General features: G+C 34.4%; 1 protein-coding gene across 2 annotated transcripts in view; it reads right to left on the reverse strand.

Annotated features, from left to right (window-relative positions):
- The window catches only part of EPYC (epiphycan), a 41,482-nt gene that overhangs the window by 850 nt on the left and 22,139 nt on the right, over nucleotides 1–18,493 (reverse strand). For both annotated transcript variants that reach the window (XM_077111585.1, XM_077111586.1), the window contains 3 exons: nucleotides 17,285–17,443; nucleotides 16,239–16,441; nucleotides 8,478–8,573 (listed from right to left, as the gene is read on the reverse strand). In XM_077111585.1, the coding sequence (XP_076967700.1) occupies nucleotides 8,478–8,573; nucleotides 16,239–16,441; nucleotides 17,285–17,443 (458 nt within the window). The remainder of the gene's footprint in view (nucleotides 1–8,477; nucleotides 8,574–16,238; nucleotides 16,442–17,284; nucleotides 17,444–18,493) is intronic.

The raw sequence follows: 18,493 nt of genomic DNA on the forward strand, positions 1-18,493 counted from the left end.
AGTGCTAGGAAGAAAGGATAGTGACTATGAAAATTTATCCTGAGAGCTAGCAGTATGCTGAGAACAGAATGAGAAAATAAGGACATGGAAACAGTCAAGAAAAGAGTGTCCTAGGCAGAGAACCCAAGCAGGGCCATGTATGAGCTGGGTGGCTCTGGGCCTGCACTTAACCTCTCTGACCCTCGGTCTCTTTGTCTGAACAGATTGAACCAGATGGTTAGGCAGAACTAAAGCCCTGGGAATTAGCATAGAATGTTCAAGTAATGGTGAAAGGTCAACAGAGCTGAAGCCCAGTGAGGGGGAGGGGGGTGGAGAGCAACTGTGAGGAAGACAGCAGGGCCCAGGACTGGATATTTTGGTAGCCATATTGAACTATGCTTCACATAGCATCAAATCCACCCATTTAAATTGTATAGGTTGGTTGTTTTTAATATAGTCACAGAGTTGTGCAGCCATCACCACATCTAACTGTAGAGCATTTTTCAGCCCCCCAAAGAAACCCATACACATTAGTAGTCACGCCCCATTTCCCCCTTCCCTCCACCTCTGGCAAATAGTAATCTATATTGTGTTTCTGTGGATTTGCTTGTTCTGGAAATGTCACATAAATGGAATGATATATTGCATAGTCTTTTCTGACTGATTTTTTCCCACTGAGAATCCATTTTTTAAGGTTTAATCCATGTTGTAGCCTATTTTAGTACTTCATTATTTTTTATTACCCAATAGTATTCCATTGTATAGACATGCCACTTCTATTTATCCATTCAACAGTCGATGGACATTTGGGTTCTTTCACTTTGGGGCTTTTATAAATAATGCTGCTATGCATATTTGTGTGCAACTTTTATGTGGACATCTGTGTTCAGTTATCTTTAGTATATACCTAGGAGTTAAATTGCTGGGTCATATGTTAACTTTATGTTTATCAAATTGAGGAATTGCTGTGCTGTTTTTCAAAGCATCTGCACCATTTTACATTTCCAACAGTGAAGATTCAGATTTCTCCACATCTTCTTCAACATTTGTTGTCTGTCTTTTTTATTATAACTATCCTAATGAGTATGAAGTGGTGTCTTCTTGTGGTTTTGACCTGTATTTACCCAGTGACTAAAGATTTTGTGCTTATTTTCATATGCATATTGACTATCTGTATTATCTTTTTTTGAGAAATGTCTATTCAAATCCTTTGCCCATATTTTATTAGGTTATTTGACTTTTTATTGTTGTCATTCAAGTTCTTTGTATCTTCAAAAGTCCCTTGAATTCCCTTGTTATACATACGATTGACAAATATTTTCTCCCATTCTGTGGGTCATCTTTTTATTTTCTTAATTGTGCCCTTTGAAGTACATTAAAATTTTTTTTGTAATGTCCAACTTAGTCACTTCTTCATTTTTTGTCACTTGTATTTTGGTGTAATATCTAAGAAACCATTGCCTAGTCAAAAATCGTGAAAAATGTACTCATTTGTTTTCTTCTAAGCGTTAATAATCTTATCTCTTGCATTAAGTTTATGATCCATTTTGAGTTAATATTTGTATATGATGTGAGGTAAGGGCCCAGCTTCATTCATTTGCATGTGGACATCCTGTTTTATGAGCACCATTTGTGGAAAAGATCACTCTTTCCCCTTCATTCCATTGTCTTGCATCTTTGTCAAAAAGCAATTGTTGAGAAATTAAAAAAAAAAAGCAATTAGTGAAAATTGTAAAGGACTATCCTTGGATTCTCAATCCCAATCCATTGATCTCTATGTATATCCTATGACAGTGCTGAAGCATTTTGAAGTATTTTGCAGTAAGTTTGAAATGAAGTTTGATTCTTCCACATTGTTCTTAATCAAAATTATTTTGACTTTCCTAGATCTTTTGTATTTGCATATGAATTTTAGGACCAGCTTGTCATTTTTTGGAAAACCACACAGATGGGATTTTGCTAGGAATTATGTGGGTATTGAATTGACCTACAGGTCATCTGAGGGAGTGTCGTAGTTTGCTAAGGGTCCTATGACGAATACCACACACCAGTTGACTGAAATAACGGAATTTATTGCCTCATAGTTTTGGAGGCTAGGGGTCCAAACTCAAGTTGTTGGCAAAGCCATGTTTTCTCTAAAGTATTCTGGTGATGGCAATATCTCTCTTATTCTCTAGCTTCTTCTGACTTCTGATTTGTTTTGGTTCTAAATTCTGCGCCCAATTTCCTTTGGACTTCAAATTAGATTAAGGCCATCCTATTTCAATTTGACCTCATCTAAATAGGAACTGTGAAAATCCTACTGACAGATGAGCTCACCCCTTAAGTAGTAATAACATTTTCAAAAGACTGTTTACAAATGGGATCACACCCACAGGGCTTGGGATTAGAATTTGAACATGACCTTGTATGGGGCATGATGCAGTCTCCCATGGGGAGTACTGTCATCTTAACAATATTAAGTCATCTAACCCATAAAAATGGGTTAGTTTTCCTTTATATCTTCCTTAATTTATTTCAACAATGTTTTGTACTTTTCAGTGTACAAGTCTTGTATTTATTTTGGTCAATGTATTCTAAGGTAATTTATTATTTTGTGGCTATTGTAAATGGGATTACTTTCTCAATTTATTTTTGGATTGTTCATTGCTAATGTATAGAAACATAATTACTATTTGTATATTGATCTTGTAAGCTGCTACACTGCTGAATTCATTTCTTAGTTCCAACGTTTTTAGTGGACTCCTTAGCCATTGTTTACATATAAGATCATGCCATCTGAAAATAAAGATAATATTACTTTTCTGAATGTAGAACTGAAAACAATGCTTTTACTCCAAGCTTTTGAGTGATTGTATTACAAAAGGATGTTGAATTTGTTCAAATGCATTTTTGAATGTATTTTGATAATCAAGTGCTTTTTGACATTTATTCTACTATTATGGTATATTATAGGGGTTGATTTTCAGATGTTAAAACAACCTTGAATTCCTAGGATAAATTCAACTTGGTCATGGTGTTTAATCATTTCTTTTTTTATGTGTTGTTGGATTTCCTAATTTTGTGCTGAAGATTTTAAAATCCATATTCATAAGGCATATTGGCATGTAGTTTTCTTTTCTGGTTATGATGTTGTATAATTTGGGCATAAGGGTAAGTCTGCCCTGATAGAATGGACTGAAGTATGTTAATTCCTTTTCTGTTTTTTGTTTTTTTTTTGTACTAGTTAGCAAAGGATTAGAAGAATTCATCTGTGAATTCATTTGAGATTGAGTTGTTTTTGTTGTTGAAAGTTTTTAAATTACTAACTCCATCTTTTTGTGTTGTAGGTTTAATTAGATTATGTTTCCTCTTTATTCAATTTCAGTAGTTTGTGCCTTTCTAGGAATAGGTCTATTACATCTAAGTTCTCTATTTTGATGGCATATAGTTGTTTGTAGAAGTCCATTATTATTTTTATTTCTGTAAGGTTGGTATCACTGCCCCCTATTTCATTCTTGATTTTAATAATTTGAGTCTTTTCTCGTGGTCATTCTAGATAAAAGTTTTTGAATTTGCTGATCTTTTCAAAGAATCAACTCTTGGTTTGCTTTCTTATTCTACATTTTATTTATTTCTGCTGAAATATTTATTATTTCCTTCCTGCTGCTTGCTTCAGGTTTAATTTGCTCTTCTCTTTTTTCTTAAGATGGGAGGTTGGTTTTTATATTGTGATCTTTGTTCTTTTTAAATATAGTCATTTACAGTTATAAATTCCCCATTAATGCTGCTTTAACTCCATCCTATGCAGTTTGGTATACTATAATTTTTGTTTTTATTCATCTCAGACTGTTTTAATTTTCTTGGCTACTCAAGCAAGTACCATGCAAAGGGATGGTTTAAACAATGGGGATCTATTTGCTGATGGTGTTGAACTAAAAGAAAGTCCAAATTAAGGCATCATCAAGGTGATGCTTTCTCCCTGAAGACTGTGGAGTTCTGAGGCTGGCTGCTGGCAATCCTTGTTCCTTAGTTTGTCATATGACAAGGCATGTGGTGGTGTCTCTGGGTCTCTCCCTTCTATTCTGACTTCCGTTGATGTTCAGCTTCTGACTACTCCATTGGGGCTTTTTCTCTCTGTCTAAATTGAATTACACTTATAAAAGACTCCAGTAATGGGATTAAGACTAGAAGATTGGGGTGGACTATACCTTAACTGAAATAACCTCATCAAAGGACCCAAGGTCCTACTTAAATGGGGTTACAACCACAAAAAAAAATGTTTAAGAACATTTTTTAAGTGTTACTTATAATCACAAACCACCACACAGAATATTTTTAAGTTGCTTTTGTGATATCTCCTTTGATTCTGGTTATTAAGGAAAATATTCATTGCCCCATATGAGTTTTTAAACTTTATTTACTATTGATATATAATTAATTTTATTGTAACTGGAGAACATCCTTTGTTGCATTTTAGTTCTTTTCGATTTATTGAAACTTGCTGGTAACCAACATCTAATCTATCCTGGGAAATATTCCATGCATGCTTGAGAAAATGTGTATTTAGCTGTTATTGAGTAGAGTGTTCTATAGATGTCTGATAGGTCTACTTATTTTATAGTGTTGTACAAGCCTTCTATTTCCTTTTTAATCTTATGCCTAGCTATTCTATCTATTATCAAAAATGGAGTGTTGAGGAATGAAATATCTGTTTCTCCAAATTTTGTTAGATTTTGTTTCATGTATTTTTTGGCTATGTGGTGAGGTGCATATATGTTTATAATACTTATGTCTTCCTGATATAATACTTATGTCTTCCTTTTATCATTAGAAAAGATCTTTCTTTGTCTCTAGTAACATTTTTTTCTTAAAGTATATTTTGTTTGATATTAGTATAGCCACTCCAGCTCTCTTTTGGCTTCTGCTTTCATTGTGTATTTTCCTATAATTTTACTTTCAACCTATTTATTTTAATCTAGTTATGTCTTTTCCTCTAAAAAACAGAATGTAGTTGGATCATGTTTTGCTTTTTGTCCTTCCACAAACCATTCTGCCAATCTCTGCCTTTAGACTTAGATTTTAACCCATTTATATTTAATATAATAACTGAAAAGGTAGGATTTTACCTACCATTTTGCTATTTTTCCATATGTCTATGTATTTTTTGATCCTCTATTATTGTCGTTGTTCATATTCAACAGATATCTTTCAGTGTACCTTTTTCATTCCCTTGTTGTTTCTTTTACTTTAAAAAAAAAGTTATTTTCTTAGTGGTTGCCCTGGAGATAACAATTAGAATCTTAACATAAAACAGTCTAGTTTGGTTAATACTAAATTAATTTCAATAATGTACAGAAATCTTGAACTAATATGCTTCCTTTCTCACCCTTCTCCTTTGTACTATTATTTCCATACAAATTATATATTTATATATCAGTCCAATTTTTCAATAATTTGTTTATGAAATGTCTTTTACAACAGATATGAGCCAGGAAAAGCTGCAAGATTTCAGAGATTATAAAATTTATAAAATAGGAAGCTATATATTTGGTCTATAAGATTCTAAGCTCATTTTTTCTATTTGCCAGCTATTTTATGTTGGGTATCTCACGTAAACTCTAAGTATCCCTTTCCTCATCTTTAAAAGTGGGAATTATGATGATACCTTCTCACAGAGTTCCACGTAAGGGTTGAAATTAGCATAATTCAGGCTAGGAGCATTGCTTAATAAATATTAACATATTTTATTAGTAGAAGATAACTGCAACTTTTCAGAGGATTGCTAAATTGAGGCTTAGGCTCAGAAATAGCTCTAGCATTAGAATTCCTTGCTAGCTACCACAGTGATGTAAATGAGAGTTTTGCATCATGAAATAATGTTGAGAATTTCAAACACTTTCAGAAAATATACTAATTGCTGACACAATATAATTGAGTACAGTAGAACACCTTTTGTGATATGTTATCAAATGATTTATAATGATAATGATATTCCAACTATCCAATTATTTCTTATCCCAAAATTACTCTACATACTGATACCAGATCTGAGTTACTCATTTGTTTATTCAATGACTGAACATGTATTTTGAGCCAGGCATTATGGTAGGTCCTAAAGGTTCATTGAGCAACAACTGCATTCTAATAGCGCACACACTAGTTGAGACACTTAAATGCATACAGATAGGTTGAAATATATTAAGATGAATTCCATAATGTAGGTTTGTCAAAGTACAATGCTAATACAATATAAGCATAATATTTTTTTTCCTTTAGAAAGGAGTGTGGATTTAGGAAGACCCTTAAAAGATGACTAAGGAATTTTTAGATAAGGAGTTTGCTAGACAAGGTATTTGGCGATGGAAGGACACTCTGGTTAAGGCATGCATGCCTTTCTCTGTGGCCTCATCCAAACTACCTAACCTTCCTTTCTTGTAAAAGTGAAGAGAATAAGCCAGTTACTATCCAAATTCCTTTTAAGGCTCTAATCATTCAGCGGCAGCTGCAAATGAGAAGAGAAATGGAACTGGAGCAAGACACAAGAGTGATATTAACAAGGGCGAGTGAGGAATAATACAAATGTAGTGCCTATTTTCTCTACCATTCTATTTGATAAGTATTAGATGTTGTTAATAATAATTTGCCTCACATTTAAGTGCTTATCATATACCAGGAACTCGACTACCCACTTTATAAACTTTATCATTTAATCCTCCCAACCATCCTATACAGTAGATTATGTATCCCTCTATTACAAGTGATAAAACTGAGATTCAGGGAATAAAAAAATGTATATAGTCGTTAGATAATGTTGGGCCTGGAAGTTTCAACCAGTATTTCTGGTTTCAATCAGTATTTCTGGTTGTGCTAAAACCCTACTGCTATAGTACATGTTGGCAGGCATTTCTCAAATGAATCAGGAAAGGAGATTTTAATATTAATATATATTAATATATGATATATATGTATGTATATATGAAGAAGTAAATTAAAAACAACTTCATGGTGGACTCTGGTGAAGTATTCTTGGACAATAAATATTTTAAAAGGTGCAAGCAATACTTTTAAAAACTTAGAATAGGGAACATAAAACCAATTACCTAGAAAAACAAACAAACAATAAAACAATTACCTAAAAAAAGGGCATGGTATTATATATACTGGCACCTTGCTTATGAATATAAGATCAAAAACCTGGCTACTTTGTAGGGACAACATCATCAAAGGCAAGAGTAATAAAATTAATTCATAATTGGACCATACATTTCAATATTTCTTTGAGGATTCCCTTGAAAATCATCACCCCAGTCACAAAGAGGGCAAGAAATCCATACATGCATATAATTTGGTCCCCAGTGGGGTGGGAGGGGGGAGATAATAACAACCCAGAAACAGGGATGAAGGTTAGAAAGGACATGTTCATTAAAAGAAGTAAACAAATCCAGAATACCTAAATTAGAGACTGTTCAAGATTCATAAACAATATGCACAGAGCATCAAAAAGTATATATTTGTTAATAGGAAGAAAAGGAAAGATACAGAGATACATATTTACAGAAGCCAAAGAGGAAAACACAGGGACCAGAGACCAGCCCTTGAATAGCAAAATTGCTTTTTGTAAAGGCTTGTAATTTACCTGCAGGGAAAATTTTAATATTGCCCTATGATGGAGGTTTGAGTTTATAATGGATATCTTCTCTACAGACTTTCCCACAAAACAGATGAAATTAATACAGAAGCTTGATTACAGCTGTAAGCCAGAAGTTACTCATATATGAAATAAATAATTTATCTCTTTTTGTTTCACAATAAAAAATTTTTGTTGTAATTAAAAATATTTTTAATCACTTGGGCAAAAAATGAAATAGATTTAGAAAATCCTGGGTCATTAACATTTTTGAAAATGTATTCTTACTTATGACTTCAACTATAAAATTTAGCTTAGTGATAATTAAAATAAGCCCGAACTTTCAAATAGGTTGGTTTGGGAAAAAATGCATTTATTTTAACCCAGAGAAATGGAGATTTGTCATCTTTTAGCAGATGGGAATGCCTTAGAAATGAATTTAATTCACTTTTTAAAACTAAAATTAAAAGCTAAAATTGATATTTTACTGAATAGTTAAAATACTGAAAGTTAAAAATCAAATTCGATTTTTCTTTTTCCCTTTTCTACTTTTACACCTTTCATATTTCTTCAGTAGGTGGTGCTTTCATTCCCCCACTCCCACTCCCACCGAAGAAGCACCCTGCCAAAAAGGTGAATTATGAATTGGCCAGGAATGAAAACGAAGGCTACGGTTGTCAGAAAATAGAGCAGGATGGATAGGGTCATGATTGCATTTTTTTACCTAGTCTGAGAGAGAGAATGAGCTGTAGAGAGAAGATAGAGACGAAAAAAATTGTCACAGTATATCAACATGCCATTATAAATAGTGTTTTGAGTCCTGGACTTCCTCTTGCTTGGTCTCTTTTTCCCTGGAGCTGTGGGGCATGTCTTGCTGATAGAAGCCTACCTGGAGGTGAAGGGCCCGTAGGTTTTCCGGGAGTGGCAGAGGAACGTGGTCCAAGTTGTTATCAGTGAGGTAGAGATGGTGTAGGTCATACATATCCTGTAAACATCCCAAACATAGGAATTTAACAGAAATTACCAATGCCACGGTTGACAACTATTTGTAAAATAACATGCCTGTCTAGGCATGTTTTGTAAAGTTGAGGTAGATTAGTTGTCCTCAATGACTATACAATTCGAATGAGTTTTGGAAGAATAGTCCTTTAATAAATATTTCTTCAGGAAGATGAAAATTGATTTTCATTCTCTAAGAAGAACCTTGCTTTGTCCAGGATAACTTTTACAATGTAAGCAAGGCAGTTACTTTCCATGGAAGATATGATGGAGGTAGGATTTTGAAAATTCAAGTGAGGCATAGCAAGAATTTTCTTCATTTTGTAAGCATGGAGAAGTGAAAATTATATAACTTTCCAAGGATTAAGTAGGGCTAGAAATTGTAGAGGAAGTTTATGGTTAGATTTGCTAGAACTGGGTTTTAAGGACGGATGATACTACAGCTTTGTTTTGTCACATGAAGACATTGATGGATAAGGACTCTTGAGACAGGTGCTTTTCTGAGCTGGAGTGAAGAAAACAATCTATAAGCGACAAGACTTGGCATAAGTAACAAACATAGTAAAAGCAGGTCATCGTATCACAAAGATCCAGGGCTCTGAACAATGAATGGATGGACTCAAGGAAGCACAACTAGTAAAGCATCTTACCAACACAGAAGAACCTAGAAGAGCAGAAATAAAACTCTCCTTCATTTTTCCTAAAAAATACCAAATGACAACAACAACAAAATGGATTGTTTATGCTGAGGGGCTGTATAACATAGTGACTTAAGAGCGTGGCTCTGGAACAAAGCACTGGGGTTCAAATCCTGGCTTTGCCATTGATTGCTGGGTGACATTGGGCAAGTTAGTTGTCCTCTCTGTGCTCCAATTTATTCATGTGTAAAATGGTTATAATAATAACCGTTATTTACTATATAACATTTAATTCTATACAGGGATTGTAGTTCGTACAGAGTTAATAACTTTAAAGTGCCCCAATTAATGCTTGCCACACATAGTAACTTTACAATGATTATATGCTTTACTTTTCTCATTAGGAAACATGCAAATATTAAAAAGGTATTCTCTGCCTTCAAAAAGCCTGTGGTCTTCTATCAACATATAAAGTATGATACATTGTGTCATGGTCAGGTTCATGTATCAACTTGACCAGGTAGCGGTGCCTGGTTGTCTGGTCAGGCAAGCACTGGCCCATCTGTTGCTATGAGGACATCTCACAGACTTAAATCATGCCCATGTTGGCTGCATCCACAGCTGATTGCAGTCAGCTAAGGGGAGTGTCTTCTGCAATGAGTGACACTTAATCTAATCACTGGAAGGCTTTTAAGGAGGATTCAGAAGAGACAATCACTCTTCTTGCTTCAGCCAGCCAGCCTCTCCTGACAGTATGTTGAAGGCCTTCATTGGAGTTGCCAGCTCACAGCCTGCAGTTCAGGTCTTGGACTCTTACATCCCCAGAGTGGCCCAGCCAGCCTCTCCTGAGAGTTCATTGAGGACCTTCATTGGAGCTGCCAGCTTGTGACCTGCCCTACAGACCTTGGACTCTACATCCCCACAGTTATGTGAGACACTTTTATAAATCTTATATTTATGGCTATCTCAGCTAATTCTGTTTCTCTAGAGAACCCTAGCTAATACACATTGTAATAAGTGCTAAGTCTGATGTGCATACAACTTACTATTAAAACATAATATGGGGTTGCATGGGTGGTTCGGTGGTAGAATGTTCACCTTTCACGTGGGAGACCCAGGTTCAATTCCTGGACCATGCACTCCCCCCACAAAACGAAGCCAAACAAAACAAAACAAAAAAAAACTCACAATGTGGAACTTGTGCTTCTGGGAAAACAGAGTGTTTATACATTTTTCTCTATTTCTACCAATGAGTACAACTAGAAATCCTAGACATTAGATGTGAAACAAATATATGAAGTCTCTGAAAAGGTGGAAATATGTAGTAATATACGCTAGGAACTTTGGGACCCGAGGTATAATATGGTGGGGAGTTCCCTGGGTTTTCTTTCTGCCTCATGTATCCTAGACTTGGACAGACACAAAAAGCCCAACAAAAGCCTTCTCTCACTAGTCAGAGGACAAGGAAAGAGCCAGCCTAGCAAGACAGAACATTTTTAGACAATGATTGTTCTACTCCAATCAAACACCACGGAAAAACTTTGACCCCTCCCAGCACCATGCCAGAAAAGGATAAGCAGGAGATTAGACTTCCATCCTTATTGTTCTGTAATAAAGTCTAAATCCTTGCTCAGCAGGATGCTGTCAGAGGAGGCCTAGTGGGTAGACAGGACTTTCAACATGGCCCACTGGTGAAGAGGTTCCCTTCCCCCAAGAGTGGAGGCCACATGGGGAGCTGTAACAGCACACTCCTAACTTTCCCACCCAGAGAGCTATCGGTGGATCCCTAGTGGGGATCCCAAACTCCTTCACCCACCCATCATTAAGGAAAAGCCCACATATTTTAGGCATCAACAGAGGCTAAATGGGGAGCCTGAATTTCTGTACTGACCAGGAAGTACAGAGAGCTCTCTCTTCTTCCCCTACTGGATTACAGGAAGCTGCATAAAAATAGAAGTTTTAAATAACAGCCAATATCTCAAAAATTACATAAAAATGTCCAGGTTTCAATTAAAAAGTCACTTGTCATAACAAGAACCAGGGAAATCTCAAACTAAATGAAAAAGACAACCCATAGATGTTAATGTTAAGATGAGAGCGATATTGCAATTATATGATGAAGATTTTAAAGCAACCACAATAAAAATTCTGTCATGAGTAATTATGAACCCATTTTCAACAAATTAACAGAATCTCAGCAAAGACAAAGAAATAGAAAGTCTCTGTAAATAAAAATATATAAAGACAAAAAGACAAACCAAATGGAAACTTTACTACTGAAAAACTACAATAACAAATGCAATGGATGGATTCAACAGCATAATGGAAGGGGTAGAGGATAGAATTAGTGAGTATGAAGACAGAATAAAAATTACTTAATCTCAAGAACAGAGAAAATAGATCTATGAACAAAAATGAACTGAGTCACCAGAAACTGTGGGACTATAAACAGATTTGATATTTATGCCAGAGTCCTGGAGGGACAGGAGAAAACAGGTAGAGCTGAAAAAGTATTTGAAGAAATAATGGCTGCAAATGCCTCACATATGGCAAAAGACAGAAACATACAGATTTAAAAAGCTGAGTGAAACAGGACAAATCCTAAACAGGATAGAACAAAACAAACCAAAAATACACAGCAAGACATATTATAACCAAACCTGTGCAAACTAAACACAATGAAAAGTGTTGAACACCATGAGAGAGAAACAACACCTCACCTGTAGGGAAGCACCAATTCAAATGACAATGGATTTCTCAGAAGAAACCATGGAAGCCAGAAGAAACTGGCACAACATCTTACAAGTGCTGACATAAAAAATAACTGTCAATTTATATCCGTCAGGAATGAAGAGAGAAATCAAGACATTCTTTGATGAAGGAAAATTAAGAGAATGTGTGTGTTGCCAGCAGACCTACCTAACAAGAATGTCTAAAGGAAATTCTCTAAAGAGAAAAGAAATGATAAAAGAAGGAATTTTGGAACATTAGGAAGAGTGAAAAACAAGGTAAAAAAAATAATAAGGATATATAAAAGAGACTTTCCCTCTCTTTCTAAGAAGGAAACTTTTTTCCTAAATTCTGTTTGATGGTTAAGAAAAAATTGTAATTCTATCTGATGTGGTTCTAAATGCTTATAGAAGAAATATTTATGGCAATGATATAAATGTGGGAGAGTAAAGGGATGTATGTAGAGATAAGGTTTGTATATGTCACTCAAACTGGTAAAATGATGTCATCAGTAGACATATATATATACACACACACATACATGCATACACACATATGCATATATGTGACAAATATTACATAATATCTAGAGCAACCGATAAATACCTATACAAAAATATACACTCAAAAAACACTAGATAAATCAAAATGGAATTCTAAAATTCTTCATGTAGCCCATAGGAAGCCAGGAAAAAAGAAAATACACCAAGAAGACATAGCAATCCTAGTGGTGTATGCACTAAACAACAGAACTTCAAAATATGTAAAGCAAAAACTTATGGAACTTATAGTAAATAAATCCACAACTATGGTTTGAGACGTCAATCCTTTTCTCTCAACAACTGATTGAACAGCTAGTGAGAAAATCAGCAAGGATATAGAACTCAGAACCACCATCAACCAATAGGCTTTAACTGACTGATTAAAAAAAAATCACTTAGCTTAACAGTCTAAAGTAGAAAATGCATATGATCTTGTAATCACTGCAGAAAAAATATTTTCCAAAATTCAAAACCCATTAATGATATATATTTTAAAAATCTCTCAGGAAAAAATAGGAACAATGGAACTTCTTCAACTTGATAAAGAACATCTACAAAAAGCCTACAGTTAAGTAATGGGGAAACACTGAATGATTTCCCCCTAATATTGGGAACAGGACAAGAATATCTACTCTCAACACTCTTATTCAACATAGTTCTATAAGTTCTGGCTAGTGCAATAAGGCAAGAAAAGGAATCCAGCAAGATTGCATGATACAAGATAAACTTACAAAAATAGAATGTGTATCTATATAAAAGTAATGAACACCAAATTTAAAAACACATTACCATTTATAATTGTTTGAAAAAAAGACAGAAATACTTCAGAGATAATCTAACAAAACAATTCAGGATTTATAGCATGAAAACTCCCAAAACAGTAGAAAAGAAGACAAATACAGATCTAATTTAATACAGTCTTATTGAATTCATGGACTAGAAGACTCAACATTATAAAGATGCCAGTTTTCTCCAAATTGATGTACAATTTTAATACCATTCCTATCAAACCCAGCAAGATTTTTTTTAGATACAGACAAGATAATTCTCAATATTATACGGAAATGCAAAGGAGCTAGAAAAGCTAAAATAATTATGAAAAAAATAAGTGAGAGAATCAATCTTCCTGATTTCAAGACATCATATAGCTATAGTAATCAAGACTGTGTGATATTGCCCCCAATATTGGGAACAGGGCAGTATATATATATATATATATATATATATATATATGTATAGTATGTATATATATATATATATATATATGTATAGTATGTATATATATATAACAAATAAATACATATATCAATGGGGCAGAGGAGAGAACCCAGATATAGTCATATGTCAAATATGTCTAACTGATTTTTGACCAAGTTGCTAAAGCAAGTCAGTGGAGGAAAGACAGTATTTTCATCAAATGGACATCCTTAGGGAAAAATGAACTTTGATCTAAGTCTCCCACTTTATCTAATTATGAATTCAAAATAGATCACAGACTTAAAGCAACATATAAAATTGTAAAACTTTTAGAAGAAAAAGCATAAGATTAAATCTTCAGAATCTAGGACTAAGCTTTAGATTTAACACTAAATATATGATCCAGAAAAAGAAAATTTGATAAACTGGACTTCATTAATATTAAAAACGTCTGTTCTACAAAAGACACTATTAAGAGAATGAAAATTCTCTTAATGAGATAAGAAGAAAATATTTGCAAACCATAGATTCAACAAAGGATAATTATCTAGAATATATGAAGAATTCTCAAAACTCAACAGTAAGAAAACAAATTGCAATCAAAAATAGATAAAAGACATAAAAGACATTTCCAAAGAGAATATAAAGATGGCAAATATGCACATGAAAAAAAATGTTCAACCACATTAACTGTTAGGGAAATGCAAATTAAGCTACAACAAGGTATCTCTCCACACCTTCTGAATGGCTAAAATAAAATGTAGTCATGACACCAAATGCTGGAAGGAATGCATAAAAACTGAAACACTTATACAATGCTGGTGGGAATATAGAATGGTACAGCCACTGTAGGAAATAGTTGGCAGTTTCTTAATAAACTAAAAGCACAGCTTCCATACAACCTAGGATGTTGTATGTATAACCTCTCAGGCAATTATTCCAGAGAAAAGAAAGTTTATGTTCACACAACAACCTGTACATGAATGTTTAAGCAGCTTTAATGAACCCAAACTGGAAACCTTTCAGATGTCTTTCAGTGGGTGAATGATAAACAAAATGTGGTACATTCATACCATGGAATACTACTAAGCAATAGAGAGAGCAAACTATTGACAAATGAATGAAACAACTGGATCAATCATCTGAGAATTATACAGAGTGAAAAATGCCAATGCCCCAAGGCTATATAAGGCATGGTTCCATTTATGTTGAATTATAGAAACAGAGAGCAGATTAGTGATTGCAGGGCAGAAAAAGGGGCTGTGGCAGAGGAAAGTGGGTGTGGTTTTAAAAGGCCAATGCGAGGGATCCTTCTGTGGGTGGACTTGTTCTCTATCTTGACTGTATCGATGTTAATACCTGGTCATGATACTAAACTATAATCTGGCAATTACCAGGGGGAGGGGGAGGGGAGGGGGGAATAGGTAAAGGATAGATATGATCTTTTCATATTATTTCTTTCAACTGTATATGAATCTACAATTATCTCAAAATAAAAAAGATAATTAAAAATGAGAAACTGCCAATTCTATATGCAGAAATCAAAGAAGACCCACGGAATAGATGATGCATGAGTGGGTGAAGATACTTTGTATGTGCAAAGAAGAGACTAGCTATCTGAGCACAACAGATGGGAGAAGAAAGTGGGACAAATATACACAGGAAAGCAAGCTAGGGGGAGAGTTACGGGTAAATGGTGACAAGCTTCACGTGCCATACCAGGGAATTTATTTCAAAGTATGTTACATAATTATGGTAGGTAGTACAAGAGTGAGAGCCATGTTGCTTGAGCCTGCTTTTTCTTGTCCTTGGCACTTCCACCTGTGATGTCTCAGCTGTAGAAGGGATGTGAGCTAACTTCATGTATATCATCGTTCTTTCTGGGTTTTCCTTTCCTTTCCACCAGAACCAGTTTATGACAAGTGGCCTCCCTGGGAATAATGGGTGTTCCTTTTAAATAGTATTTTAAAGCTTTTCACCCAATGTATATTTCGAGGAGCAGCTTGAAGGGAGTAAGAGTGGATAAGAATTCCTGTTGTTGACTTCTTAGACTCTATACAGGTCATTCTGGGCTCAAAATTGCTTCCTCCACTTAGAAAACAAAATCTCTAAGATTAACTGAGCCCATCCTCCTTTTAAGGGAGTTGAAAAGCTTTTTTATCCTCAGTCCACCACCTACATCATGTGCAAGCAGCTTATATTTTTAATCACATATAGTACTTTGCCAGATTGGAGTTCTTGGTCAGTATGAATTCTTCAGTTTACACCATTTCTGGTTGTTTCTTTGAAATTTCTTATAAATACCTGGGGGTATTCCAGGTATTTCCCCACTTCTTACTCCAGCTCTTATTTCTTGGGATTCAGCCACCCTTAGAACTTACCTGAACACAGTATTTCTCAAAAAAAGCATGATAAACAGGGTTGTAAAGTCTATTTTAGAATTTAAAAGTCTCATCAAATTGAATACCCTTATGGAAATAATAAGGGTGCTCATTGATAGCAAATGGAAAAGAGAAAGTTTTCATATGCAAACTTAACACTTACTTTAAATGCTTCTTGCTTTATACCTTTTCTTCCAAGTCTATTGTTGCTAATATCAATAAATGTCAAAGTGGTTGGCAGTTCTGGGAGCTGCCTTATTTTGTTGTCACGCAGGACAAGCTCTCGGAGTTGAGGCAACTTTCTGAATGCATCTTCATCAATCTCCGATACTAAATTTGATGTCAGATCAATCCTTTTTAAATCACCTAGAAGAAAAAATGAAGGACATAAATATTTTTGAATATGATTTGCTCACATAAAAATAAATATAAATTTTCCCACATTAAATAAAATAAATACAGATTAATTAGCAATGGCAGTAAATAAAATACTTATCTTGTTAATTACTTTGTAAAAATTCATTATTTCCTCTATATAATATTCAAACATACTCAATTATAAGTATAAAGTGTAATTTAGGAAGGAAATTGGCACATTGTATTTAAAATAACAGGTTTTTCCTCTACTTTCTTCATAATGTTGTCTAGATTTTTACTGATTGAAACAATTTCCTTAGTGATGGTAGGTTTTATTTTCTATTATTGAAAGATACAGGCATTAAATAAATCTTCAAATAAAACACTTTAAGAAGAAAAGTACCAAAATACTTCTAAATTGGCCAAAACTATAAAGTTAGAATTTAGGTTTGCATTCACCAATCATAAAGAAATTCAGTTTAATGGAAGTTAATCCAAAAGCCAAATCTTATTTAATATGTGGTCATGATATCTTCTACTGTACTCAATCTTATAATACAAAATGTTCTAGCCACATACAAATAGAATTACTTATGGTTTCTGTTTAGTTGAAAATAGGCAGTTAAGTTGAAAGTAGCATCACCACTATATACTCAGTTTAATTAATAACTTTCAGTGATTTGTTTTTACTTATCCTTATTAATGCAATCCAAGTATTTAAATAAGAAAAAAGTAATTGAGTCACAAACCATATTTTGGCTCTCAATTTCATTTTCTGTAGCAACATGTACATCATAAACATTTTTAAAAGTCTATACAGGAAAAAAAGGACATTGGTGCTGCCATCCATACTTAAGCTTGCAAAGTCGTTTTTGTTGATCTTTTTAATTCTGTTAAAGCGAGAGTAGAAATAAGCCGTGCTTTTGGGCAGTGGAGGAATTGCATCAAGTTCACGGTCATCGCAGTACACGGTGGTACTTATACAAGTACAAAGAAGGCAGGTAGGAAAGTCTAAAAGATAGAGGCAGATCATTAGATGTCAATAACAAAAACAATTTCTAAGAAAGAATGTGGTTAGGAATGTTTGGTAAACAAGATAAGAATTTGACATAGACCATTCTGTTTTATTTCCTATTTTCTCATATAGCTTTCTGTAAGTGGACTATTTAAGCCAACTATATCAATTAAAGCTGACCCAAGAACAAGTGTATCCTCTGTAATGTTTTACAAATTTGTTTTAAATTATTGTCTGGCTAGAGTGTGGCCATTAATTTTATCTTATTAGATCAATCTTATTAGAAATTCTACTTTCAACACGTAAACATTAAAAATGTGGTTTTTCATACACAAATTTTTTATATATAGTATCTTTCTTAGGTCTTTGGTTTAATTTTTAAATACCCCGCTGAAACTAAATCTGATTCGAGGAAGAGATGTGCAAAACTAATTAATGTTTTTTTCACTCAATTAGTATTTACTAATTCCATTCTGTGTGACTGGCACTGTGCTAGCTGGTGAAATGGTGAGCACAAAGACCCAGTTCTATTTTATAATCTGCTATGTGCATTAATATATTAAATAATCATACAGAAATAAAATTTTGACTGTGATAAGATTCATTTGGTCTTATGAAAGACCAAATGAGCATAAAGCAGGGGAATGTGGTCTAGTTTGGGAGTTGTGGAAGGGTTCTCTGTGGCAGTGATATCTGAACCGTAAGCTGCAGGAAGAGGAAAGTTACCTATGAAAGAGGGAAGGGAAGAGTATGCCAGGCAGAGGGAGCGGTACATGCCAAGTCCCCTCACTTCGGACAGACTGCAAGATGATGCACGTGGCTAAAGCTCAGAAAGCATGAGAACGCATGGGATAAAACATGTAGAGCCTGTGTAGGCTGCGTTGCAGGTTTGTTTCTTATTCTAAGGATGGGCAGGGGTATGGCATGCCAGATTTGCATGACGAGAGATCACTCTGCCTAATGATGTGCTGGGAGGCTAAAGGATAACAAGTAGAAAGAGTGGACATGAATTGTGGTAGATAAAAATGATGGTAACTGGGCCAGGG

Source organism: Tamandua tetradactyla, chromosome 7 (genome assembly GCF_023851605.1).
Source record: "Tamandua tetradactyla isolate mTamTet1 chromosome 7, mTamTet1.pri, whole genome shotgun sequence".
In the NCBI taxonomy this organism is placed as follows: domain Eukaryota; kingdom Metazoa; phylum Chordata; class Mammalia; order Pilosa; family Myrmecophagidae; genus Tamandua; species Tamandua tetradactyla.